This window comes from Lissotriton helveticus, chromosome 7, assembly GCF_964261635.1.
Source record: "Lissotriton helveticus chromosome 7, aLisHel1.1, whole genome shotgun sequence".
Lineage (NCBI taxonomy): Eukaryota > Metazoa > Chordata > Amphibia > Caudata > Salamandridae > Lissotriton > Lissotriton helveticus.
The window spans coordinates 819,410,581-819,437,611 of record NC_136068.1 but is presented as its reverse complement, the minus strand read 5'-3'; the positions used below and the strand labels follow the sequence as shown (position 1 = coordinate 819,437,611).

At 46.0% G+C, this 27,031-nt stretch overlaps 1 protein-coding gene across 12 annotated transcripts in view; it reads left to right on the top strand.

Moving 5' to 3' along the window:
• PKD2L2 (polycystin 2 like 2, transient receptor potential cation channel) overlaps positions 1-27,031 on the top strand; it is a 2,146,539-nt gene that overhangs the window by 1,775,663 nt on the left and 343,845 nt on the right. For 11 of the 12 annotated variants that reach the window (XR_013598682.1, XM_078653282.1, XM_078653287.1 and 8 more), the window contains one exon: positions 19,924-20,014. The exons of the other annotated variant lie outside the window; for it this stretch is intronic. Coding sequence is in view for 10 of the 11 variants with exons in the window: in XM_078653282.1 (XP_078509408.1) it covers positions 19,924-20,014 (91 nt within the window). In the remaining variant the exon portion in view is untranslated. The remainder of the gene's footprint in view (positions 1-19,923; positions 20,015-27,031) is intronic. 12 annotated transcript variants of the gene reach the window in all.

Here is a 27,031-nt window from a genome sequence, read left to right as displayed (position 1 = left end):
GCCCCTCCGGTAATTACAGCAGCAGCAGCCGCAGTGCTGGCACCGCCCCCGTCTATTGCAGAGGCTGCGAACGAGGGTCATCATCAGTAGAAGACAGCACGGGCCATGATCCGCTTGGTGGAAAAGCTGCTGCAGGCACCACATCTTTGGGGGAACCTGCGGTTATCGCTAAGAAAAGGAGCCCAGCCGAAGACTTGGTCAAAGATAAAGGCAAACAGGTACTGAGACCACCTACTCTTTTAAAACCTGTAAGGACCTTACCCCTAAGACTGGTAAAATGGGGTTTGAGCTGACCACTAAAACGGGGGGGGGGCCGCAGGAGAAACAGATCCACAGTTCTCAAGAAAAGCTGCTTTAAACCCCAAGGCATCCCAAGAGGGGGGGCAAACAACAACGCGTGCACCTAGCTATGATGACAAGGTTGCTGATGATATTCATATTCATGCTGGCACAGGCTTAGAGGAACTTTCGATTAACCCCTCGGCTACGCAGCCATTGTTAGTGAAACAAGGTAATGCTGATGCAGAACAGCCACTGCTTGGGGGAGGTGAACCAGCCATACTAGCCCCTGCCATACTAGCCCCTGTACCGCGGCCTGACCCTTCAAGTGTCGCTCAGCCGGCACTTTGCGATCCGGGTTCAACTAGTCTGGGAAGATTACCAGAAGCTTACCTGAAAGACATTGAGCACGGGACACAAAATGAGCATTTAGTGCCTATAACGTCTATAGTGGGGATTGAGCCAGACTCCTTTGAGGACTACGAGGCTGAGACCGAGTCCGAGACCGAAGTTGAGGATGGCTCTACTGCCAACCCTCTTGCGGGGGGGGCGCACTTCTAAAGCTAAGATGATGAAAGGTAAACAAAAAAAAATAAGGAAAGGTAGTAAGGCTGGTGCTATCTCTAAACGCTTAAAACTAGGCAATAACCAAGCTATAAAGAAGAATCTACCAGACAAAAGCCCGCTTAGAAGATGGATCGAAACGAAGGGCTTGGTTAAAACCATGACATTAAGGCTCTCAGGAACAAGCCCCACAGACTCTATACCTGCACCTGTACTGACTACTCCGGATAAAAGTATCTTAATCAACCCTGTTAGCCTGCTTTCAGAGGACCATACAGAGGAATCACAGCGTCAGGTGCTGGGAAATTTGCATCCTCCATCAGGTATTCGCGGACTAAACCTTGCCCATACAAACGATGCCCTCCATCCTAACACTAACTCAGCTGCCCATATAACAGGTAACATCAGCTTTCCTTCTTCGGAGGGGTCAACTCCTGGCCCTGTTCTAGCCACTTCATCACCAGCTATGGCTAAAAGCAGGGGGAATTCACCAGATGAGGGATTAATGAGACAAGATTTAAGAGTGGAAACTGCCGATTCTTCCCCTTTGGACGAAATACTAAAGTTATTGAGTAACCAGCTGAGCAGCCAACGGGCAGAAGCCCAAGAGCACTACCTCCAACTTAGGGAGGATAACAATAAGATGCAAGCCTCTCTATGCGATCTTACCACCAAAATCGGGGGGATCTTGCAGGAAACCGAGGAACTGCAGCAACGGCTGGTAGAGGTGGAGGACTCTACCACTAAAATGACAGCTACAGTGGGAAAACATGATGACCAGCTGACTGCACTACAGCTAAAAGTCGAGGATTTGGAAAACAGGCAGAGAAGATCTAATCTAAGATTATTTGGTATACCGGAGAGATCTGAGGGCTCCGACCCAAGAGCGTACATTGTTGGGGTACTCCAAAAGGCTTTTCCCGACCTGGCAGACTGGGATTGGGACTCGAAAATCCAGCGGGCCCACCGCCTGCCTTTGTTCCAAAAAAATAGAGAGAACCAATTCCCACGTCCCTTTCTAATTTATTTTGGCAACTTTCTTTTGCGCCAGTCGGTCTGGCAGAGAGCCCGTACTAACTCTCCAATAGCTGTAGGGGAGTTTTCATTTTTTGCACGATCAGACTTAAGTAGGGACACCATGGAAAGGAGGTGGCAGCTCCGTAAATTGATGGATCCCATTAAGTCTTGTGGAGGGCAGGTGTTCCTTCAAGAGCCCGCCCGCCTTAAAGTTATCAGAAATGGGCGGACACATTTCTTCAACGATGTCAAGGAGGCGGAGGCCTACCTCTCTAGTATCAGCTCTTGCTAGAATTGGAAGTAAATAATAACCACAACTGACACTAAGGGTGATGGGGGAAATAAAAGCACATAAAAAATTTAAAAAACTTATAAACATATAATTTCTCCAATAGATAGGATTCAGCTCAGAGGGGTTAATGGAAGATTATTCTTCAATATATGATGAATGTTTGAGAAGTTTTACTATATTACTACACCTTCTTAGCATGTACAATGATGTTTGGCAAGGGGGGGGTAGGAGCTTCCCAGGGTGATCCACCACACGAGCTGCCCTATCAACGGCAGCTATAGCTGGAGGTTGGCTCCTCCCCGGCTGGGGAGAGAGCCAAGGGGGTGGGAGGGGGCGGGACCCATCTCCGCAGGTGGGGGTGTAGGGGTGGGCGAGGGGAGAATAGTAAAAATCAGTTTACAGGCTGACAAAGATTTATCTGGAGATGGACTAGACTTGGATGTCATGATATTGAATGAGAATTGTATTAGACGATGTATCATTTGGTTGAGGAATCAAGAATTTACAAAGTTTTTGTTATCTTTTTTGCTTTTTTACATATACAACCACAAACGACTAATTGACTTCTGGGAATGGGGATCGATGTATTTGTTAAAAAATGTTAATGCATGAATTAAAATGCCTCGCCTGGAATATAGCGGGTTTGCATAGCAAAGGCAAAAGATCTCTGGTCTCCGAAGAGCTGAAATTATATAAGCCACATTTTTGTTTATTATCAGAAACACATCTTATTTGGAAAGATAGGAAACTACTTAATCAACTAGGATACGAAATTATGGTTTGCTCTTCTGCTGGTACATCAATAAGAGGGGTGGCTATTCTTAAAGACCGGCGAGTTAGGTTAGAAGTGATGCAGACTGCTCATGATAAAGACGGAAGATGGGCAATAGTCCAGCTTAAGTATGAGAATAATACATTTGTACTATGTGTGGTATATGGATCAAATACAGATGAGCCAAGGGTTTTTGATCAATTGAATATTAAACTGTTGGACTGGGCTGGAGAACTTATAATTATGGGCGACTTTAATTGGGAAACAACCCTTACAACGCAACTATTACAACGCACACCGTTACAAAGCACAGCATTAAAAACCAAGTATCCGTTACAACGCACACCTTTACAACGCATGACATTACATAGCAGATGCTATTACAACGCATGCCATTACAACGTAAGTATTGGTAAGTATGTTATTTTTTTAAATCATTTTTTTTAAATGTAAATTAAATAAATTAATTTAAGTAATAGTATATATTTAGGTTTGGGTTTTGGGGTACAGGGGTATTTTTAGGTTTCAGGGCTAGGTTTGGGTTTTGGGGTACAGGGGTATTTTTAGGTTTCAGGGCTAGGTTTGGGTTTTGGGGTACAGGGGTATTTTTAGGTTTCAGGGCTAGGTTTGGGTTTTGGGGTACAGGGGTATTTTTAGGTTTCAGGGCTAGGTTTGGGTTTTGGGGTACAGGGGTATTTTTAGGTTTCAGGGTTAGGTTTGGGTTTTGGGGTACAGGGGTATTTTTAGGTTTCAGGGCTAGGTTTGGGTTCTGGGGTACAGGGGTATTTTTAGGTTTCAGGGCTAGGTTTGGGTTTTTGGGTACAGGGGTATTTTTAGGTTTCAGGGCTAGGTTTGGGTTTTGGGGTACAGGGGTATTTTTAGGTTTCAGGGCTACGTTTGGGTTTTGGGGTACAGGGGTATTTTAAGGGTTCAGGGTAACGGGTATTTTTAGGGTTCAGTTTTTAAATAAATAATTTTAAATATTTTAAATAATTAATTTTAATAATTTTATTATTTTTTAATATTAGTTCTTTAATAATAATTGTTCTTTTTAAAATAAACTATTTTTTAAAGTATATATATTTACAAATTAATTATTAAAAAATAATTTAATTTATTAAATTAATTACATTTTAATAAATTACATTTAAAAAAAAAATAATATACTTACCTATACTTACGTTGTAATGGCATGCGTTGTAATAGCATCTGCTATGTAATGTCATGCGTTGTAAAAGCATTCGTTGTAAATGTATCTGCGTTGTAAAAATTGCGTTGTAACGGTGTGCGTTGTAAAAGTTCCCGATGTAACGTCATACATCCCTTTAATTGCATTATGGATTATAGATTGGATACAACTAGACCAAATAGTCATCAACGGATGCATAAGACGAGGACAGCTATATTAGACATCTGCCACTTACATAATATTAAAGACGCCTGGCGGTACCTCTACGCTAAACGACTTGGGTATACATACTACTCGGCACCCCATAAATTATGCTCCAGATTGGACATGGCCTTGGTGAGCGACAATATATTAAAGACTTGCTCTATGACCCCCTGCCCTCGTATCTCATCTGATCACAATGCCATAATCATATCATTCTCCACACCACATAGTGTAGCCCCCCTCAGAACGTTTTCTTTTCCCAGATATCTTATCTCAGATCAATCTTATATTTTGCAGCTGAAAGCCCATCTTGCTGAATTTATTAACATCAACAAGAATTCGGCTTCATGTCATATAGTATGGGATGCCTGCAAAGCAAGTATCAGGGGCTTCACACAGGCCTATGTGCTCAGGCAAAATGCTGAATTTAAACAAAGCCAAGCGCGGGTAACATCGCAAATAACTAACCAAGAAGAGCAATTAGCTCTAGCATTACGACATAATTTGCCTACCTGTATGGATATTAATCTTAAACTCAGTAAATTAAAAAATGAAGCAAAGAAAGATCTCTACCGGAAATACAGCACTAATATTCATAAATATAAAATAGCCCAATACGAGGGAGGGGACAAAATTGGCCGCATTCTGGCTTACAAGGTGGCGGAAGCTAGAGCAGGTTCTTTAATCTCTAACATTCGGGGGTCAGATAACAGCATTTATAATAAACCACATGAAGTGTTGGAGCAATTTGCTAGCTTCTATAAAAATCTATATACCCCAGAAAATCAACCGGATTTAGATCTTATAAGGAACTATATAGATAAAAATACACCGCGGCATGATGACAGGCCAGATTTGAGCTTTTTGTCGGACGACTTAACAATGATAGAGCTACACCAGGCTATCAACTCTTTGCCCGGGGGCAAAGCAGCAGGTGAAGACACCATCCCGCTAGAGCTATACAAGGCCTGTCTGCCTGAATTAGATCTACTAATATTAGAAGTTATGCAGTCAGTAGGAATGAACAGAAATGCACCTAAATCATGGAATAAGGCGAAAATAATATTTTTTTAAAAAAAAGATAAACCGAAAGAAGAGATGGGGTCATACCGACCAATCTCATTGATTAACACTGATGCTAAACTTTTTGCTAAAATTCTTGCACACAGACTGGCAATTGCTATGCCCCAACTAGTTAATACACAACAGCATGGATTTATTCTCGGGAGAGATACCACTTCACATGTAAACATGGCTATCACGGCGTTCGACGTTGCAGAGATAGAGTCCACCCCACTAGGCATGATCTTATTAGATGCAGAAAAAGCATTTGATCGAGTGGGGTGGAACTATCTCTGGAGTGCGCTGTCAAAAATAGGGCTAAGGGGAAGGTTTCTGAGGGGGATACAGGCTCTATATAATAACCCCACGGCCTGTACAAGCTATAATGGTTTAACTTCTTTAGATTTCCCAATTCTGCGTGGCACACGCCAAGGCTGCCCTCTTTCACCTCTCTTATTTGCTCTCTCTTTAGAACCTTTTTTAATGGCCCTCAACTCTCAAAATTTGATTGTTCCGTTTAGCTCTGGCTCAAAGGAGCTTAAACTGACCGCTTATGCTGACGATATTGCTGTTTATACACACGATATAAATAAGGCTTTAAGAGGAATTAAAATAGAAGCAACTAAATTTGGGGAAGTGTCTGGTTACAGGCTTAATATACAAAAGACTCAAGTAATTGCCAATTACTCACCATCTACGGCTGCCTTAGGGATCTGTAAGGTAGCTACTTATCTTGGCGTTAAGATTACGGCCAAAATACAAGAAATATATCACATCAACTACAACGAATTAATCAAATCCACGGCCTTAATTTTAAAGAAATGGCATAGGCTACCTCTGAATATTATAGGTAGAATCAATCTTATTAAGATGAAGGTATTACCCAAATTCTTATATTTATTTAGATCGATCCCAATAGCATTGAATAATCATTTTTTTCAACAACTAGATGGTATTTTTAATAGCTTTATCTGGGGCTACAAAAAAGCAAGAAGATCACTGAAACACTTGAAAAACACCACGAATGAGGGAGGGCTTAATTTTCCTGATTTTAAGTTGTACTTTTGGTCTTCATTTGTCTTACGATTACGTTCTCTACTTCTTAAAGGGGAAAGTAATTTTTTTCATCAATTTATGCTGAAACAAGAGTCAAACATGTTTTTGTTTAGAGTAAACGACCCAAACTATTTCAAGAGGGTAAGGTTCAAGACAGCCAGGGATATAGTCAAGATATGGAAAAACATATTGACTTATTGCAGGACTTCATATTTCCATCCAAAGCTACCGCTTTGGGGCAACCCAGGTCTCCCAAGCTTATTCTTCGACATTATTAATAACATTTGGGCCGAGAAGGGAATTAATACTCTGGCCGATTTATATGGCCCACAGGGGTTTGTTGACTTCAGTACGCTTAAAACAATATATGATTTACCAGAATATTGCAGATATAAGTATTTACAGATTCATGATTTTTTAATTAATAAAAACAAGATTCGAAATATTACAGAATGTGACATATGGACTAGTTTATATTCTAAAAAAACCAAACCAGTTATTAGTGGAGCGTATAAACTACTTGTAAAATATAAAACAAATGACCTGTCTAAAATAATGGAAAAATGGGGGGCTCAACTTGGCTTAAATGTCACCATGAAGCAAATAGAGAACTCGTTGACTAATATTAATAAGTTAGTCAGATCTTCCAGCCTTAGGCTACAGCAATTTAGAACAACCTGTATGCTATATTACACTCCGGCAAGAATTTCCAGGTGGTCCCCTAACCCTGACTTTACAGATCGCACAAAATGCCCTAAATGTCTTGAAGTAGCGGCTAATCTAGTACATATGCTATTCTCTTGCCCCAAGCTGAAGTCTTTTTGGGATAAGGTCCAAGATACATGCAGATTCAAGAAGATTGGGCTGCCCACACTCTCTGCTCCCTTAATCCTGTTAGATTGCAATACCTCCCTAATCCCTCAATCTCCCTTGGCAACTATATTAATTTCTTGTGCTAAACTAACTATTGCAAGAGCTTGGATTGCTACGGACCCACCTACTGTTTGGGAATGGTGGGCTTTAGTTATGGAAATATATTCCATGGAACTTGCTTTAGCAAATACAAGGGGAGGACGCTCTCTGGTGAAATTTGAAAGAAAATGGGGATCTCTTTGTTTGACCTGATATGACTTTTTCAAGCTTTATCATTATCTGATTTATTACGAAATATACTAGCTACCTTCTTCTTGGTGTTTTATGAATTTGTATGTAAATTTGGTGCTTTATTAATGATAACCTTAGTACTTCTTATTTCCTATGTATTTGATTTGTATATCGTGACAATTCATTCTTTCTTTTTTTAATATTTTCCAAGTCCCGGACATTTATATGTATTGGATTTTTTTTTCCCTTTGTCAGCCTGTTTACAATAAAAAAAAAAAAAAAAAAAAAAAGAAAGATCCAGTGCTCGAGAAAAAAATAAGTTAATTACCTATACACTGTGGTTCTCCAGTATTGATACCTTTCATAGATTCACATGTGACCCTCCTACCGCCCCATTTAAGGAGCTCACTACATTGGATACCTCATTTATATTATATTTGTGCAGTGAAATCTAAGTTATGGAAGCCCTTGAGGGGAACAGTGCGTCGGGGGCTGCCTCCTAATTAGATTAAGTTTGGTTCTTATTAAAATAATGTCAATTGGATCACTTCCTTAAGCTTCCTGTTCAAAGCTTTGCTTTACATATTATAACTACTGCTGGATCCCCCCTCAACAATGGGGAATATTCTAGAATGTGAATATATGAAAGATATAAATACTGGAGACCCACATGTAAGTAACTTCTGTTTTTTTTGATGGGACTGTGGAAAATGAAACTGTTTGGAAAGAGGCACCAGAAATACATGTGGCATTTTGAGAGGGAACAGCATGACAATACATAATAGTTAATGGAAATAAATAGAAACCTTTTCCCTTTATCCCTCACACAACACACAAACATACACCAGGTACTGTGCATTAAGCTCATCTAACACATTTGACATTTTCTAAACATTTTAACACATCTGGACTGTTTACCATTGTTTGTATCGATAGAATGATCTGTACGATTGCCCCACTGAAACTACCGGGTGGACTCACAATTCACAAAAAATTGGAGCCGTTATTCAGTGACATACCTGTAATTGTAAGAACGAGTGCGCCAAATAAATGTGTTGTATGCATTAATACAGTTTGGCTACCTCTTTCTTACAGCTGCATAGATATATTATTAAGAATTTTACTCAAGCATAACGGCATCATATTCCTTCTGAGCAGTGTCTTAAACCTGACTGTTTAAATAATAACAATCGTAACGTCTTTTCATGTGTTGCATAGTACCTCATTTTTGCTGTTTTAGAAAGTGTTGTCCGGATGTACTTTGCCCCCAATAATCACCGGACGCCGGTACCGGTGTAACATTATTTAATTAACATGGGAGAACGCCGGGAGACACGCCTGCTCCGTATTCTCACCCGCGCTAGAATGCCACGATCCAAAATGGTGGCCGTGGTCCGCGTCATCCCGCTACACTACATATCTCCTCCCTTTTATTCTTTACACAGAACTAGCAAAGTCTCAATGTCTATCAGCCCTCCAGCTGTTCGCCACCGCCCTTATCATACTCTCTGTACCTTGCTGGTCTTACCACCCTTCTCCCCAACCGGGTGCGCCTCACTGGTGTAGCCTGCGGACCGCCTGCACTCTCTTTTCCTGCAGATGTCACCCTTCTACCGGCTGCCAGGGGGGGTTTCTCTGCTCACCACTGGGCTGGGGCTGTTCTGGTGATCCACGCTTCCCAGGTCATTCTCTCCTTCCATCTCTTCTTCATTTCCTCTCATCTTGCGTTCTCTTCTTCTTCTGGTGACGGTATGCTGACCTCCTGTCGGTTCAGGCTTCCTTTATGTTGCGATTCTTCTCTGTCCCACTGCAGTATCTTATTGCATTTTGCCATCCTGTCTTGGGACCATGTTTTTCCATCACTCAGGAGCGCAGCCCTGTCATACACCTCCTTCACTTAAAAGGGCTCGCTAAATTTGCTGTCTCCTTTTCTTTTCAATTGGGCCAATTTGACTCTGACCCATTCCCCTCTTTCCAATTTTGTTTCCTTCACATTCCTCCTCTTGTTGTAATGTTCCGTGCATATCTTCTGGGCCCTTTCCAAGTTACGATGGACCACTGCTGGGGACCATTCGCTCATGACCGTGCGTTCTTTCCATGCTAGGTTGTCTTTTGTGAACGGATCACGCCCTCTCAGTATTTGGAAGGGACTGTATCCTGTGCATGTCGGGGTGATTCTGTATGCCCGTAGGGTACTTTTCACCTCTTTTTCCCAGTCCTTCCCCGCACCTATTGCTGCTTGAATGGAGCCCATTATAACATGATTGAACCTCTCGGCCAGCCCATTGCCAGCCGGGTGATAAACGGAGGTGTGCTTTATCTTAATGCCATTCCTTGCCATATAGTTGTTCCATTTCTCTGAGATAAACTGTGGGCCATTGGCACTCAAAATGGAACGAGGGATGCCTTTCCTGATGAACGTAGCCGTGAGGAATTGTAGCACTCTCTCCATGTCCATATCTTCCTGGATATCTATTTCGGGCCATTTCGAATACCTATCTATGAGCACTACTACGTACTTTTGTACTCCTTGTGCGTCCAAGACCGGACCCAAAATATTAATGGACAACTCCTCCGACGGGTTTGCCGGGGTGTCAAATTTTCCCAACGATGGGCGCATCAACGTTTGTGATTTGTCCGCTTTTTGGCATTGCTCACACACCCGGACATATCTCTCAATCATACTATCCATCGCTGGCCACCAATACATCACTTTCGCTCTCAGTTTTGTTTTCATGATGCCAAGGTGTCCTTCATGAAGAATGGCCATCAACCGCGGTGTCATGGAGCCGGGAGGAACAACTTTTTCACCTCGGAATAAGAATATACCTCGGTCCCCTATGGACAACTCTTCCCTCACTTCGAAGAATTTACTCAACTCCTGTTTCATGTGTCTTTTCTCGGGCCATCCCCGGAGTATACATTGTTTCACACCTTCTATGTATTGGTCTTCCTCGTACGCTTTCACCCATTCCTGTTCGCTTATTACTTTTTCATGGTCCTCCATGAATGCAACGCTGTCCTCTTCATCCTCCTCTTGTGATGGGGCCTCTTCCATGGCGGAAGCTCGACTGAGATAGTCTGCCACTTTGTTCCTTGCTCCCGGAATGTACGCCTGATCATACCTGTAATCCAACAGGTTCAAAGTCATTTTGGCTATGCGCGGGGTGGCATTCTCATGCCCACTGGATGTGAGTACTTTGATTAGGGGTTTGTGGTCTGTCTTGAGTCTGAATCTAGTTCCCCAAATGAATTGTCTGAACTTGCCCATGGCCCATACAGCTGCCAACATTTTCTTTTCTATTACACTGAATTTCTGTTCAGTGGTTGACAGTGCCCTGGATGCAAAACTGATGGCGACCGTTTCCCCATTTCCCCTTTTCTGCATGAGGACGGCTCCCAGGCCACGCTCACTGGCGTCCGTGGTCAGTATGGATTCTTCCTGTTGGTCAAATCCTTGCAAGGGGATTGTCTTGCTGATGTCTTTTTTAATTCTCCAGAACTCTTCTTGAGCCTCCTCCGTCCATACGTACATTGTCTTGTCTCAACTGAGTGGTCGCAAATGGTGTGTCTAGGTTGCGAAGTGTTGTACGAATTTACTGTTGTACTCGGCCATCCCAAGGAAGGATCTCACTTCTTCCTTACTCTTCGGTGGCGGCGCCTCACAAATGGCTCTAACATTTGCTTGCTTGGGCGTGATCCCTTGATTGCTGATATCATGGCCCAGGTAAGTAACCGACGTTATTCCAAACCGGCACTTCTCCCATTTCGCCGTGAGTCCATGCCGTTCTAGGATCCGCAACACTTCTCCCAGCTTCTTGTCGTGATCTTCTAGATCCTTGCCCATCACCAGGATATCATCCTGGAAGTATTGTACTCCTTCCAAGTTCTTGAACAATCTGTGCATCAGTTTTTGGAACACTGCTACGGCAGATGCGAGCCCAAAGGGCATCCTGCGGAATTGGTAACATCCGAATGGTGTTATTAACGATGTGAGTCTCCGACTGGTGTGGTGCAGGGCTATCTGATGGTAGGCTGAGGTAAGGTCGATTGTGGAAAACCATCTTATTCCCTTGGTCCTTGTCAGCATCTCATCTATCCTGGGCAGAGGGAATTTTTCCACTACAATATTCTTGTTGAGTTCCCTCAAGTCCACACATAAACGGACCTTGCCGTTGGGTCTCCTTACCACCACTAGGGGTGCCAACCTTTCCGCACAACTTATCGGTTCTATGATTCAATTTTCCTCTAGCCTTTGCAACTCTTGCTGCACTGTATCTCTGATAGCCATCGGTATATTTCTCACTTTGTGGGATACCGGCTTCGCGTCGCTCTTGGGATCGATCTTGTGTGTGAATTTAGTCAGTTTCCCGACTTTGCCGCCAAACACTGTGGGGAATTCCTCCTTCAAATTTGTGACTTTAGGTTGTCGTTCAGGACTGGTCATCAAGACTTGAATGGCACCTCCCGGATCCAACTGAATTCCCAGGTCGCCCTGGTCCATCCATCCTAGCACCGAGGGACCCTTCTCCGCAATGTACAATTTGCACTCTGCATTGTGCTCCTTGAACTCGAACTTCAATCTTCGAAATCCAACCATGGGGATCGGTTCCCCGGTGTAGGTAACCGGCCGGATATCCGGAGGTTCCAACCGTGGTCCTATTTTGCATTTGAAGCATTCATCCCACACCATCCTTTGTATTATGGTGTATGGGGACCCTGAATCCGCCACCATCTTGATCGGAACACCCCTATCACCAAGTCACACTGCGGTTTCTTGGAGCGGTTGCAGTCAATGCCTAGGATGTACTCTTCAATACACAGCACACTGTCCTCCTCTTCCTCTTCATCCTCTTCTTCTACCCTTGACTCCTGGGATATGTACTTGACTGTCAGCCTCTGCTTTTTCCGGCGACATACCTTCTCATAGTGTCCCACTATTCCGCAGAACATGCATTTGGCACGGAAGGCTGGGCAGCGTTTGTCGTAAGCAGCATGGGATGAGCTGCCGCAGCGATAGCACTCCTTCCTGTTCTCTTTGGATTGGCTTCTACCCTGATCAGCCCGGGGTGTCCCTCTGGTCTGCGTTTTCCCTTCCGCTGATGCTGCCTTGCCCCTCTCAGACGGTTCCTTGTCAGTGATCTTGTTAACCATAGGCCTTGCTTCGGCGTCCCTTTTTGCCGCGTCCGCACTCCTTTTTGACAATTTTGCTTTCTTTACCATCGCGATGACTTCCTTCAGGGTGGCATCTCCATTCGCCCACAATTTGTCCTGGACATCCGCATTGGTCGTGTGCATGACTATCTGGTCTTTGATGAACTCATCATGCATGGCGCCAAACTTACACGTGATCGCTAGCTTCTTCAAGGCTGCGACATACTCGTCGATTGACTCTCCAACCTCTTGTTTCCTTTGTTGGAAATTGTATCTGTCAATGGATGTGCACACCACTGGCCTGTAGTGACTATTCAAATCCTCGATTGCATGGCGGAAGACATCATTATCATCCGCTTGTCGTGGTGTTGGGACTAGGTTCTGGAACACCCGTATGCCTTCTGGGCCCAGGTTGTGGAGCAATATCCTCCTTCTTCTCTTGCTTGGGTATTCCTCCCCACTCTCATCTTCCGAAGCCTCCTGGTAATTCATAAAGTATTCCCTCCAGTCCTCCCACTTCATTGCGAGGTCCCCTGGCTTGGGAAGGAACGGGATCGGTGTCGTTAGCGACGACACTTGGGCACACATTTCTGCCCTTCTCTGTGGTTGCTCTTCCACTCCCCTGGGGCTGCTCGGTGCACCTGACCTGCTCGGGTGTGCGAGGTCCTGCTGAGGACTGGATGTGCTCTCTTTACTCGGCAACGCGTGCTCCACCAGGGCCCCCTTGTGCGTGGGCTCTGTTTGCACCTCCGCCTGTTGCGCTATCCCCAGCCGCGCTCTCCCTGTGTTCTGCCCAGTAGCCTCCTTGGTTGTGGGGTGCTATGTCCGGCCCTCAGTGGCTGATGTGGCTCTTGCCTTTGCTTGTGCTTGTTTTTTTCGTTCCGTTTTTTTTTTTCGCCCGATCCCGGCCTCGTCGCCACTGTCGTGATGTACTTTGCCCCCAATAATCACAGGACGCTGGTAGCGGTGTAACGTTATTTAATTAACATGGGAGAGCGCCGGGAGACACGTCTGCTCCGTGTTCTCACCCGCGCTAGGATGCCGCGATCCAAAATGGCGGCCGCGGTCCGCGTCATCACGCAGCAGCGTGACGACTAGACCGCTATACTACAAGTGTTTTATAGAAAATATGATACTGTAACCTAATTTATGTTACTGACTTTACCCACCAAAATTCCCAGTATACCGCATTTGTCAGCAGTGACGTACTGCTCACTGTTTAAGAAACCTCGTGATAGCTATTGGCTGAAGGTGGCTGACCCAAAGGACGTCCTCTCTACATTTTGTATATACTCTTTTTTAGGTGAGACCTAAAAAAGAACAGATGTCAGGCAATAGGGTAAAACTGAAATGCGATGGGTGGCGTGGCAGTCAGCAGGCAGGCCAGAGATGCCCCTCTGTAGGCCCTGCATTTATGCAGATTTATATAGCGCAAACTTTACCCAAATGTGTCAGAGCGCTTTACAAAAGAACCAGGTAAGTTTCATGAGGTACGCAAGATACACAAAAAACGCGAACAAGTTACATATATACAGTTACAGGGGTACACAAGAAAGACTGAGCACGCTAACAAGTTACATATATACAGTTCCAACTCTAACTATTTGCATATTTACATTGTAATATATAAAAAGGTGTCAGTGTTAGGTTAAAAGCAGGAGTAATATACATATTTACAAATTAGACCTCATATGAGTGCTAGATGACGGTAAGGGTCAAGAAATGGGTTGAATTATTCCAGGAAGTGCCTTTGGAGGAGGAGAGTTTTAAGATCAATTTTGAAGGTCCGGAAAGAGGTGGTTCGGAGGGATGAAGGAAGTGAATTCCAGATTCTGGTCGCATTACCAGAGAAGGATTGAGCCATAAATCTTTCCCTTTTGATGATAGGAGGTTCGAAAGTTTTCCACATTGTGTGAAGGTCTAGAGCCGGCAGAGATTTTGGGTTAATTAGCCAGATAGGGTGGGGTGGAGGTGTGCAAGGCTTTGTGGGAGATACAGGCAGTCTTGTTAAATTGACCTTGCTTCGATAGGAAGCCAGCCAAGAGATAACAATAAGGGTGTGTATTGTAATAATTTCTTTGCACCATATACGAAGCAAGCTGCTGAGTAGAGGATGGATTTTAGAGGGGAAAGGTGGGATTTGGGGAGGCCAGCAAGGAGAATTGCAGAAGTCCAATCTGGAAAGTATGAAAGATTGGACCAGTGTTTTCAGGTCTTGCTCAGGAAAGAAGCGCCAAACCCCCCAGAGAAGGAGCAGTTGGTAGCATGAATTCTTGCTGATGGTATTGATATGGGACTGTAAGTTGAGCCTTTTGTCTAGGATGACCCCTAGAGATTTGGCACTGTCAACAATGATAGGTTTGTATTTGAGAATGTTCAGATTATTCATCCAAGATTGGATAGGAGGAGGAGATAGTGAGGTTGAGAGGAGAAGGAATTCTGTTTTGGAAGGATTCAGAATTAGTTGATGAGTTGGCAGCCAGGGGTGGGTGGAGTTGAGAGTGTTGAAATGTCATGAGTGGAAGATACCTTTAAGTAGATTTGGGTATCATCTGCATATAGGTGAAAATGGATCCCAGATTTTTTTAGGGGCTCACACAGCGGTTCATTGTAAAGGTTGAACAGTGTGGGTGCGAGGATCAAGCCTTGAGGGACGCCTTGTCCAACAGACATTGAAGTGGAGAGACAATTTGCTCTTTTGATCATCTGGAATCTGCCCTAGAGGAATGATTCGAACCATTTAAGCACTGTGCCTTCAAAACCCATTCTTAACTTTAAAGTGTTCAAAAGAGTGTTGTGATTAACAGTGTCAAAGGCTGAGGATATGTCCAAGAGGATCAGGAGACAAGATTCACCAGAGTCAAGTACTCGCAGGGCATCATCGATCACTTGAAGTAGGGCTGTTTTGGTACTGCAGCCTTGAGTACAACCAGATTGGAATTCGTCAGGGAGGAAGTTGACCTTGATGTGTTGGGAAAGTTGCTTCGCCATACAGCTTTCTGTAATTTTAGCAAGAAAAGGGAGGTTGGTGATAGGGCAGAAGTTGTTGAGATTTTTCGCATCAGCAGAGGCTTTCTTAAGAAGTGGAGTAACCTGTCCTATTTTAAGGGCAGCAGGAAGGGAGCCTCGGTTGAGGAAGAGGTCCAGTATGAGAGTGTGAGTGTGTGGGTATAAAATTCGATGGCAATGTCACTGGGGATGGGGTCGATGGAATGGTTAGAGGGTTTACTTTCTAGAAAACTTTAAAGGAGGGCCATTTCGGTGATGGTGTCAAAGTTCTGCCACGGTATTAAGGATTTGTGGTCCTCAGGGGGGGTAGGATGGGTAACTTGATCCATAAGTGATTTTACTTTTTCATCAAAGAAAACTGCAAATGCTGCCGCTGTCTTGGGGGGATGGTCAAATATGGTGGGAGAGATGTTGGTGCTTTTGATAAGGTCGAATAACTTTTAATGCCTGTCTGTTTTTGGCGGAATCGAGGAGGGTTCTGATGTGCATCGCTTTTTCATGTAAGATGTGTTTGTGGTAACAAGATCTTGCGAGGCGGAGATTTGATAGATTGGTGGTGGAAGGAGAATGTCTCCATAGTTTCTCAAGGTTCCTCAAGTTTTTTCTTTCTTCGTAGAGGGATTTATTGAATCGCGGAGAAGAAGGAGTGGGTCTTTTCTTTTTACTTTGCAGTGGAGCAACATTATCAATTGCATCTGATAGACTGGTAAGACATTGTGTGGTCAGGTCGTTAACATCAGAGTAGGGGTCTAAAATTGGAAGTGAGCTCATAGCCGTGTTGCAAGAAATGTCAAGGTTGATGTTTTTAGGTGTTGCGGAAAAAGGTAGTAGTTCTTTTAGGTTGGCCAATAGTGACAGAATGATAGGTGCAGAGAGAAGAGGATGAGGAAGTGATCAAACCAGTCTCATGGTATAGGATCAACAGCAATTAGCATATGTGCTTTGGAGATAAGAGGGTCAAGAATGGAGCCCTTAAAGTGAGACGGTTTTGTGTTATGGTGAACAAGATTATTTCCTAAGAGAAAAGTGGCAAGCCTGTTGGCCGCTGAATCTTCCAGATTGCCTCAGTGCAGATTAAAGTCTCCAATAAAAATCTGTTTGTCGTTTTGCGCGTATTGGTCACTCGCAAAGTCAGTGGATTCCTCTGTGAAGGCGGAGGTGTCACCAGGCGGGTGATGGATGGTATGAAACCTGATGGGAGTTTTGCTGTATTTGAAGCTCCAGAGAAAGGCTTTAAAAGTAGCGGAAAGAGCTTCTGGGAAAAGCTTTGAGATAAGGGAGTTCCTGAAGATAACTGCTACACCTCCCCAGACTTTATCTTCTCTATCATTCTTGGGAATGGAATAGTCAGTGGGGAGCACAAGATCGAAAGAAGAATGAGAAATGTTGTTGAGCCAGGTCTCAGTGAGGAAAAGTATATCCAGGCTGTAGAGATTAATGATGTCTGAGATTTCCAGCTTGTGTTTGTTTGTGGATCTACAGTTTTGAAGCAGACAACAAACCTCTGAGATGACTGTTTTGGTGAAGGGGGAGTCAGGGCTTTTAGGGGTGATAGGGATAATGTTCCTGAGAATAGGTGACTGGATTGAAGGTGTTTGATGTTTGGTGCAGGAGAGGGAGATGGTTGGAATAGTTCAGTGATTAGAGTTAGCTGGAGAGGAGAAGGTGTGGGGGTTGGAGTTGGAGGAATTGTAGCCAGCCAGTAGTTTGGAAATGTCAGTCGGTGACAGATTGTGTGAGGCTTTTTTGGGGCGTGGGAGCAGGGTACTCGTCGGGAGTTTGGGGAAGTGAGTGCTTGCAAAGGGAAGGAGGTAGTTGGGGAGAGTGAACATGTTGGTACTTAGATGGGAAATGGTAGTTTCAGGCTGGGAGATAGAAGAGATGAGAAGTCCTAGTTTATTTCCTAGGGAGAGCAGAGCTGGACTATTAGGCTGTAAGATGGATACAGGGGGGTTCAGCTTGAGAGGGAGAGCATGAAGAGGGGTGGATGCAGGAATATAGAATGGAGGAAGACTCGTCAAGACATGTTGATTGGAGGTAATTGACAGTGCAGCTGAGGAGAAAGAGAGTTATCTGGACATACATTGAGTAAAATAGGAGTATTGACTTCTGACTGAGGTAGAGAAAGGTAAGGTCTGTAGTGAGAGGCCAGGGGGGAGGGGATAGAAGTGGGTCATGGGAAGGCAGAAAGTCGGGGGAGAGAAGAGGGAGAGGTGGAGAGGGTGCGTAGGCTGGGTGCAGTGAGAGTACGGGGGCAGGAAACAAGCATGAAAAGGGTGGTAGCTCTGGCTGATGGTAATAGAAAGTGTAAAGTTCTGCTAAGATTAGGGGAAAGGGGGGAGAGGGAGTAGGTTGTCATAAGGGGATAGAGGTTCAAGCAGCAGTTCTGGAGTGTTGGGGGTGGAGAGAAATTAAAGGAGTGTGCCCAGGATTCATAAAGGGAGAGGGGGATAAGAAGGGAGAGCATAAGGTGGAAAAGTTACCGTGGGAGTTGGGAAGTCAGGATGTTGTAAAGATGGATTGGATAGGGTGGTGGTTAACCTGGCGAGGGAGAGGTTTCTGTGGAATTTAAGGCTGGTATAGCGGTGTACAGGAGGGAGCAGGCCATTGGCTGGCAAAGAGGGTTGAGGGTAGCATCCCAAATGGGAAGGTGGGGTTGGGGGAGGGGTGTAGATGAGGGAGCAGGCCATTGGCTTGGAAGGAGTGTTGAAGGAAGCTTACCTGATGGGGAAGGTGGGGTTGGGGAGATGGGAAGCAGGTATGAAGGAAGGGAATGGGACTGGGAGAGCGGGAGGCTGTGCTTCAAGGGAGAGCTGCAAACTGGAGTCCTAGAGGGTAAGGTGAGGGAGAATTGAGGGAGGAGGTAGATGAAGACTGCAAAATGGTGTTCCCATGGATAAGAGGAGAGGAGAGAGAATTGAGGGAGAAGTTAGATGAGGAGTTTGGAGGGATCGGAATGCCACGGATGGAGAGCAAGGATGGAAATAGAGGGTTGAAAAAAGAGAGATAATTGTCTTTGGCTTGGATCAGGCCTTTGCCGTTGTTGTGAAGTACGATAGAGAGTGAGCCATTGAAACAAGCTGAGGGGGAGAGTTTTAGTTGGAGCCCATGGAGGATTGAGGAGGAGGAAGTCATGTTGAGGGAGTTATTAAAAATGGTGGTCCAGAGAGAGATGTTGCCGGTACAGAACATGAGGTCTGTTTTGAGCCTCCCATAACGACCACTATGGTATTGGTCAATGATAAGGGAATCAAGAAATTGCATGACAATCTAAAAAGATTTTGTATGCGTGGAGTGCATCCTCAAGTCAGTATTTTGCATGCGAGATATCATGAGTAAATTTCACGAAAGTATGCTTATTTCTTTATTTTTTTCACAGTAGTTTGCACAATTTTCTGAAAACCTGCCTACACATTTCCCAGTGGGTTACTATAAAGGTCGTCAAAGAATGAATCAGTAGGGGTCATGAGATAGATGACCTCAATGTATGCTTTGAATTCTGTAGATGAACAGGGGATTAGAGAGGTTCCAATCAATCAATCAATCAGGGAATTGTAAGCGCTACTCACCCGTGAGGGTCTGAAGGCGCTGGGGGGTTGGGAGGGGGTAGAAAATTGAGCAGTTCCGTTCAGGTTTAAGGATATGGCAGGTGAAAATCAGTATATGTTTTGGCATGTCACTATTTAAAGCCTGATAGAATTTCACACATTATCTAACTCCTTGTCTTTATGAAGAAATGCAACATAAGTCCTACTGATTTCCCTGCAATATATATGTATAGGGTTGTATGACATAATCACGCATGCTTTCACAACGCATGCCATTACAACGCGGGCAATACAACAAATGTGTTGTTACAGCGTGTTCCACCACGCAAGTCGTTACAACGACTTGCATTAGGGAAGTGCTGGACTTTGGAATAGTATATATTACTATTCCAACTCCAGTCTGTGCAACAGTAGAAAAGGTGTTTCCCTAATGCAAGTCATTGTAACAACTTGCGTGGTAATGGAATGCGTGGTAAAGGAATGCGTGGTAACAACACGTTCATTGTATTGCCCACGTTGTAATGGTAGGGCGTAGTTCTGGCTGCGTAGTAAAAGATGTTTCACCATATATAGCTCACTCAGTGGACAATTACAAAACCTGCACATTACGTTGAAATGTCCTTCTTTCTCAAATAATCTGATCTTCTAATTGATGTATTTGTATTATTAACAGGCCAGTGTACTCTGCTGCAAGTGCAACCAATAATTATAAACATCCAGGCGGTGATAACACATTTACAAAATATGACTTGGATGGTAAAGAGGTATGTTTTGTTAATTTTAAGGCCTAACAGAAGAGAGTTTGACTCTTCCTGAGAAGAACATAGCTCTGTGCAAATACATACAAAAATTGCTGCAACAGGCATTTGTACTCAGATTCTTATTGTGTTCATTCTTAAGGTGACTGACACATTCAGATTTGATACTGTACTATTATGCTTTTTTTCAGCATTTCAGTGGTGCTGTATTGTGTGTTTGGCGTCCACCGTTTAATGTCTGCTTCCTAGGCACAGGAACATAAAACATTTCACTGGATCTTAAGGACACTATCCAATCACAGTTTAGTGAATTGCACTCTAGTAGCCCAAACATATTTTCCAGCACTAGATTGTTCATAGATTCAAATGCTTGAATGATTCGTATTCGATGAGCTGTACACAATGTCACATAAGTAGTACAGCAAAACTAATTTGAAAAGACCCACAGTTTAGCCTACGAGACAGCCGTGGCTTGTGCAGGTAACAGCGGCGTGGCCAGGTTGGGGTGGGAATTTGACAGACAACTACAAGGGAAAATTAAATAAATAATTACCTTTCCTTCGTCGTCGTCATGTAGCAATACGCCCCCCCCCCCCCACCAGACCCGGCCTCTCTTACCTTCATGGGCCGCATCTGCTACGAGGTGAAAGTGCATTGAACTCCTCGTTCCCCAGAGGCCACTAAGCCTTAAATTTCCACTCTAAGTCATGTGTGAGTGTTCCTGTACAGAGCTCTATGCTTTTGCACTTAGGATTCGATTATCTGTTGTCAGAAAATCTTCCCGCAATATCTCTTTCCAAACCCATTGGCAGTATTTTACCTGTAAAATGTTGTTTCTGGGATTTTCTTCTCAAGGAACATCGAATCTAAGGAGCTACAGGCAGAGTGTGGAAGGCAGATGGCTCCATTGCTGAGCCTACACGGTGCATGGAGGTAAGTGAAGGGACGGCGGCCTCACCTTGACGAATGTTTGACTACAGGTAGCCGCCATTGCTCCTGCGCCTTTTTGGGTTTCAACGACTGTGAAACTCAGTACTACCGCTGTGTGTTTAAGCAGCCCCAGACCAGAGTGGGTCTATCCTCAACCTACTAAAGTAGGGTAGGAAAGAAGGGGAATATAAGGGATCATAGGTCCCGACGAAGCCGTAAAGACACTTGTATGACAAATATGCAGTTAGGAGTTTTGAGGGGCTACAAAAAATTCCTAACACCACCATCCTATATTTATTTTAATCCTGACCAGGAAATCCAGAAATAAAATATATAGGCGGATATTCCTGAGCCAGTTTTAGATTCTATGTTCTGCACGTATATCTTGTTTGAATCCCTACAATTTTATGTTTGAGTTGTCTTCCCCCTCCCTGTTTCTCCACCCCAGGCATTGGTCAGCACGGGGTGTTGTTTAGCGAGCCCTTTGGTGAAGCATGCAGCAAATTGTGGGTGAGGCCAGTTTTAAAATACAAAGCACTTGCAATTGAGTACATCAGCTTGTGTCTATATACTCCTACTTCTCCTTTGTATGTGTGCCCATGTCTGAGCCCTTCAGAATGCTATGCTATGCTATGCTAGGGGATTTATAGATCGCATGGCGATCAGTAGGCATCCCAGCACTAACAGAGAAAGAAAACCACTCAATGGAGAGCAAAGGAGTCACCTAAAAAATCAGTGCCTAAAAAGCAGGGTCCTAAGGGATTTTCGGAAACACAGATTGTTTGTAGATCGCATAGCCATGGGAAGAGCATTCCAGAGCTTGGCCTCATTAGAGCGAAAAGACTGACCTCGACTTCTAGTTCTTCTAGTTGTGGGGACAGAGGCCAGGTGTAAATTGGTGGATCAAAGAAGCCTTTTGGGGAAGTAGAGGGTAACAAGTTGGTGGGAAATAGGGGGACCACATGCATGGGAGGCTGTGTATACCGTACACAGGGATTTGAATTCAATTCTTTGGGCAACAGGCAGCCAATGGAGCTCCCTTATACCCTGTCTGCCTGACGCATACTTAGAGATCCCTAACAGCATACATGCAGCAACATTTTGCACGACTTGTAGTTTTCGAATAACTGCCTTGGAAGCACCCAGGTAGACTAAGTTGCCGTAGTCCAGGTGGGAACGAATCCGAGCCTAGACTAACTGCCTAAAGGGCTGAGAAAGCAAAGGCAGGCTCTTGCATAACATATGCAGGATTCCAAAAGAAATGGCAGAAAGTTCAGTAGCCTGGGTCTCCATAGACAGAGTATTTTCCAGCCACCTTCACAAACTTTTTATAGCAGGTTTGGGGGCAATAGTGGGACCGAGACAGACCGGGCAGACCAGTGCCATATAGGAAGTGTCATTCTTTGGTCTGTCTCAATTTCTCCCCTGACCTCAAACCTGACTTAAAAAATTTCAGGAGAAGCAGAAAGAAACTCTTCAAATGTCTGACTGCGTGGGGAGGAAGTCTATCACTGGTGTTAGACTCAACTCGCTACCATGCCTCTCCATTTGTACCCTGCTGTCCAGCGGGTCTGGTCTGCTAGTGCCATGTCCTGTGTACTCCACCCTGTCAGCCAACTTACTCTGCTGTAAGGTATCCTCAGGTAAGTGGCCTTCATTCGGCACACTGATCTGGCAATGTGCCTTCTTTACCAGCCCTTGCTCCTATTTTTACCGCCATACCGCCTGTGGAGCTCACGTGCCCAGGTGGCTCCCTCCACATGCGGGTTTTGATCTTTGTCTATCCTTTTTTTTGGGGGGGGGGGATCAGCCCACCATTGTTATGGATGCCCGCAAATCTCTCAGAAGACCTCGATGCCTTCATCTGAGAAGTGCACTTCATCTTCTGCGTACAACTTCGGGCACCTCAGGTTAATCTGACTGTGCCTCATACTCTCAAAGCCATTCGCCTTGCAGAACTTGTTGACTGCGATGTTAAGTTTCCTCCTGGAGTTATCCACTACCCCATTCGATATGCCCCCCACCATTTCTGCATGGGGAAGATGTCCTATCACATGATGGTGGTGCTGCCAAAAGCCCTTGCAGTTTCTATTTGATAGAGACTACTAGTCCCAGACTCCTTAACGTAGAATTATCCCCAGGAGTGAGACTGGATCTGGAAAACTTTTTGGCCACAGCATCCCTGCGTGCCGGGGGGACGGCACCACATGACTATGCCCTGACGTTGTCCGCGTTCGTGACGTCAGCGAGGATACATAAGTCCCATCCTGGCGCGCCTACGTCAGTTTTTTCTCTTTTCCGCGTGCACCGCGGATCTGGATTGTGTCCTGGCCTGTTTTCAGGCCTTCTATCCCATTTCACGCTTGCCGTTCAGTGGAACAGTGTGCGAATGCCTTCGGGCTTCAAAATGTGTACCTCTTGTGCACGTCCCATGACGGCGACGGACCCTCACCCGATTTGCATGTGGTGCCTGGGTGAGCACAACGACTCAGAGAGTTGCGACACCTGCCTGCACCTTAAGCCTAAATCACAGCTGGAGGGCCGGATGAAGTTGCTGTTGGCGCCTTGTCCAGGTCGGTGTCATCACAGCGTCCGTCCCCTACCTCGGAGGCAAGGAGTTGCCGGTTTCGTCTGCGACATTGTCTTTCGCTGCCGCCCATTGGGCGTGGCTCACCGGCTGGTAGGTCCTTCAGTTTGTCTCTCTTACCCTGTCCTCCTTCTGTGGCCATTTCCCGGCGTGGAGGCGACTAGGGCCCAAATGACTGCCGACGCTGCGGCTCTACAGGCTTCTTTGGCCCTTCCTCCACATCCTGAGACGTCTGTGGATCCCTTGCCTTGCGAGGGGACTTCCGCGGAGTCTCCGGCGGCTCCGGCCCCGGCGCCAGCGGTTTCGGCTCCAGGTCATAGGAGAGTGGTGTCGTCAGGGTGTGGTCCTTCTGGGCTCCCCTCTTCGGCGCCTAGCATCCCTGCCTTGCCGCAAATCCCTACGGGGCTCCCTGCGGCATCGCAGGTGATCACCGGGACTCCGGGCTTGCCCCCGAGCCTCCCTCGGTCCTCTGAGCAGGCAGCTGCCTCACCAGAGGTCGAGCAGGTGCCGTTTCAGCGCCGGGAGCCTTCCTCCCCGGCTCCGGTGGAGGCGCGGGTGGAGGCCGGGGCCTGGGGCGCCATCCTGAGTCCCTCGTGGTACTCAGCTCAGGCGGCTGCCCGATCCGAGGCCGAGCCGGTGCCTTTTCGGGGGCGCGCCTTCGCTGGTCCGGCATCAGCCTCGCCCCATTCTCCTGAAGAGCACGTGGTGGCAGGAGTCAGTCCAGCGCCACGGAGGCCCATTCCGGCACCGGTCGACGCTGATCAGGTGCTGATGGTGGACTCCATGGAGCCGGGCCGGTGCCGGGTTCTGGATTCGTCTCTTGAGGTCCCTTTGTCACCTGAGGTCCGTCATCTGTTGGTGTGTTCCCCCCCGAAGACAGGGTGCAGTGTAGTTGCCTTTTCACCTGCATCTTCCAGATAAGGCTCTTCACCGTCCCCATGGCCAAAATCCTCAAACCCTTCTTTCCGTGACTCGTGACTGGCTTCTCCACCGACCTCTCCTCCTTCCCCTGAAGCCCCTCAGGTCCCTCATTCCTCTGTGGATCCCCCTCTATGCCGGGGCTGGCCGCTTCCCCCTGGACTTGGGGATGGGCGGCTCAGTCTGCAACCGTCACCCATGGAGGAATTGCTTTCATCTCCACAGTGCCATACTGAGGTCAGTGTTGCCTTTGTTCGGGCTATTTCCATGGCTGCTGGTATTCTGAGGATGGGAGAACCTGTCACTCCATTCCCTACAGACAACCTCTTGGAGATTCTCCACCAGGGCTCTAATGGACGGGCGTTATTCCTTCCTTTTGAAGCGTCACTCCATAATTCTCTTATGGGGGCTTTGGGGCACCCTGCCACGGGCGATCCTGTGCCTCAGGCACTACTGCACCACCATCGTCCTGCTTCACAGGACCCGGTCTGTCTTTCTTTCCACCCTTCCACTCAAGGAGCTCTACAGCAGAATGCCTTTCCGTGTTTGCCTGTGGTGTTGTTCCCTCCGTCTCGGGAGGCCCGGTGGTTTGATTCATGGCGACGTAATATCTTCACTTCCTACAGTGCTGCCTTGAGGGCACTTAACACTTTGTGTGTGCTGACCAGGGCTACTTCTGGCCTGTGGGATTCTGTGTAGTCCCTTCTTTCTCATGTCTCTCATGAGGGTGCCCGTACTGATCTGCGGAGCCATATGTTGGATGGTAGAGAGTTTGCTGCGTTTATTCTTTGTGCTGCTTTGGATGTTGCTGCTGCTATTGGCCGTCCTATGGCCACCTCTGTGGCTCTCCGTCGCCATGCTTGGCTACGTGATGCTGTTTTTCCTGATAATATTAGAGAACGTCTGGTGGACCTCCCTTTTTATGGGGTCCTGCTGTTTAATACTCATGCAGAGTCCGCCATTCAGCGTCTTTTTGCGGGGCTCTGTCCTCCTCCTTCTCCTCCCTCTCCACCTCAGTAAGTTGGTTTGCTGATCCTCCGGGTCTTGGTGGGAGGCGTTATCCCACTTGCTCCTGGTATTTGGTTTTTGGAGTGGCTGTTACACTTTCTGTGAGGGTTACTGTGCCCTTGGGGTCCTTGGTTGGCCCGCTCTTCAGTTGGATGCTGGTCCAGCCCCCTTTGTTGGTATGCCTGTGCTTTCTGGCTGATTACTAAACCTTCTGTGGTTTCTGCCACAGGTCTATGATTTTGTCCACTGATGCAGGATTCTTTTTTCCCTAAGCGTGGTTCCCATGCTTTCTTGGGAAGTGTCCTACCCTATGTCGGGTACATGTAGCTATTATATAGCCCTGTCTTACGCGGGGAGGGTGTGGACTCGTCCTTGCTGGTTCGTCGCCCTTCCTGGTGTGGCTGTATTATGATGGTGCGGTCTTTGGCCCTTACTGGGGCATGGCTTGGCCGTCTACGGTGTTGTGCTGCGGTATTTTGCCCTTTGCCTGCCGTTTCCTGTGTTGACGGCCTTGCCTGTCTTACTTGTTTCTCCACTTCTATTCTAGCTGATCACACTGCGTCATGGATCGGTTCTGTCCGGGGCGGTCCCCTTTAAGGGTCGTTTGGGACATTTTACCGGCCTTGCCCTTGTTCCGAGCCCGACATGGTCCGGGCGTTTAGTGTCATAGGTTGTCTGCGGCTGGCTGCCCCCGCCTGCTCTTTTGTTCTGTGGCCGGAGGCCTTGACGTGGCCCTGGCACTCCTGCTTCTGACTTGCGGGGCCATTGTGAGATTATGTTCTTATTCTTCCGCCTGCATTATTGCCGTGGCGCCGTTCTGTCTTGTCTTCAGGCTGTGATGGGCTCGGCAGCCCTCATCACTGGGTGGAGGGCTTTGCCGTGCTTCTGCCTCTTCTCCTTGGAGTCTGTAGGTGGCTCTTCTTCCTCTGTGTTGTCCGTACCTTGGAGTTCCGGTGGAGGTCCCTGGTATGTTGACTGGGCTCGAGGTGTTTTGGCCTCCTTCATATTACCCTTGCTTCTCCTGTTGGTGAAGACTGGGTTGCCCTTTTTTGTCATTCTAATACATCCCCTGTGGGGCAGGTTTTCCCCCACGATGCTGAGGTTCTCTTCAGCTTAGGGCCTGTGACTCATCCCCTGTTGCGGTGGACAGAGCTATTTTTCCCTGTCCCCGTGACAGAATGAAATGAAATGAAAATGGGTTTTGTAAAGCGCAATAGTTGCCCTGAGGCGTCCAAGCGCTAAAAAGAAACAAAAGGTGATAAACCCAAGAGACGCAAGAAGAGCAGGGGGGAAAGGCTTTATTTATTAAACAGAAACGTTTTCATCTGTTTACGAAAAGAAATGAGATTAGAGTTGGACCTCAAGTGAGAGGGAAGGGTATTCCACATCTTAGCTGCATTAAATGAGAAAGACCGACCTCCGGCTCTAGATCTCCTGATCTTGGGGACTGTGACAAGAAACGCATTTGATGAACGCAACTGTTTGCTTGGATGATAGGGGGTGATTAATGAGTGGTTGATCGCTGGTCCTGTTTCCCAGAAGGCCTGGTGTGCGATACATAGAGATTTGAAATTCATTCT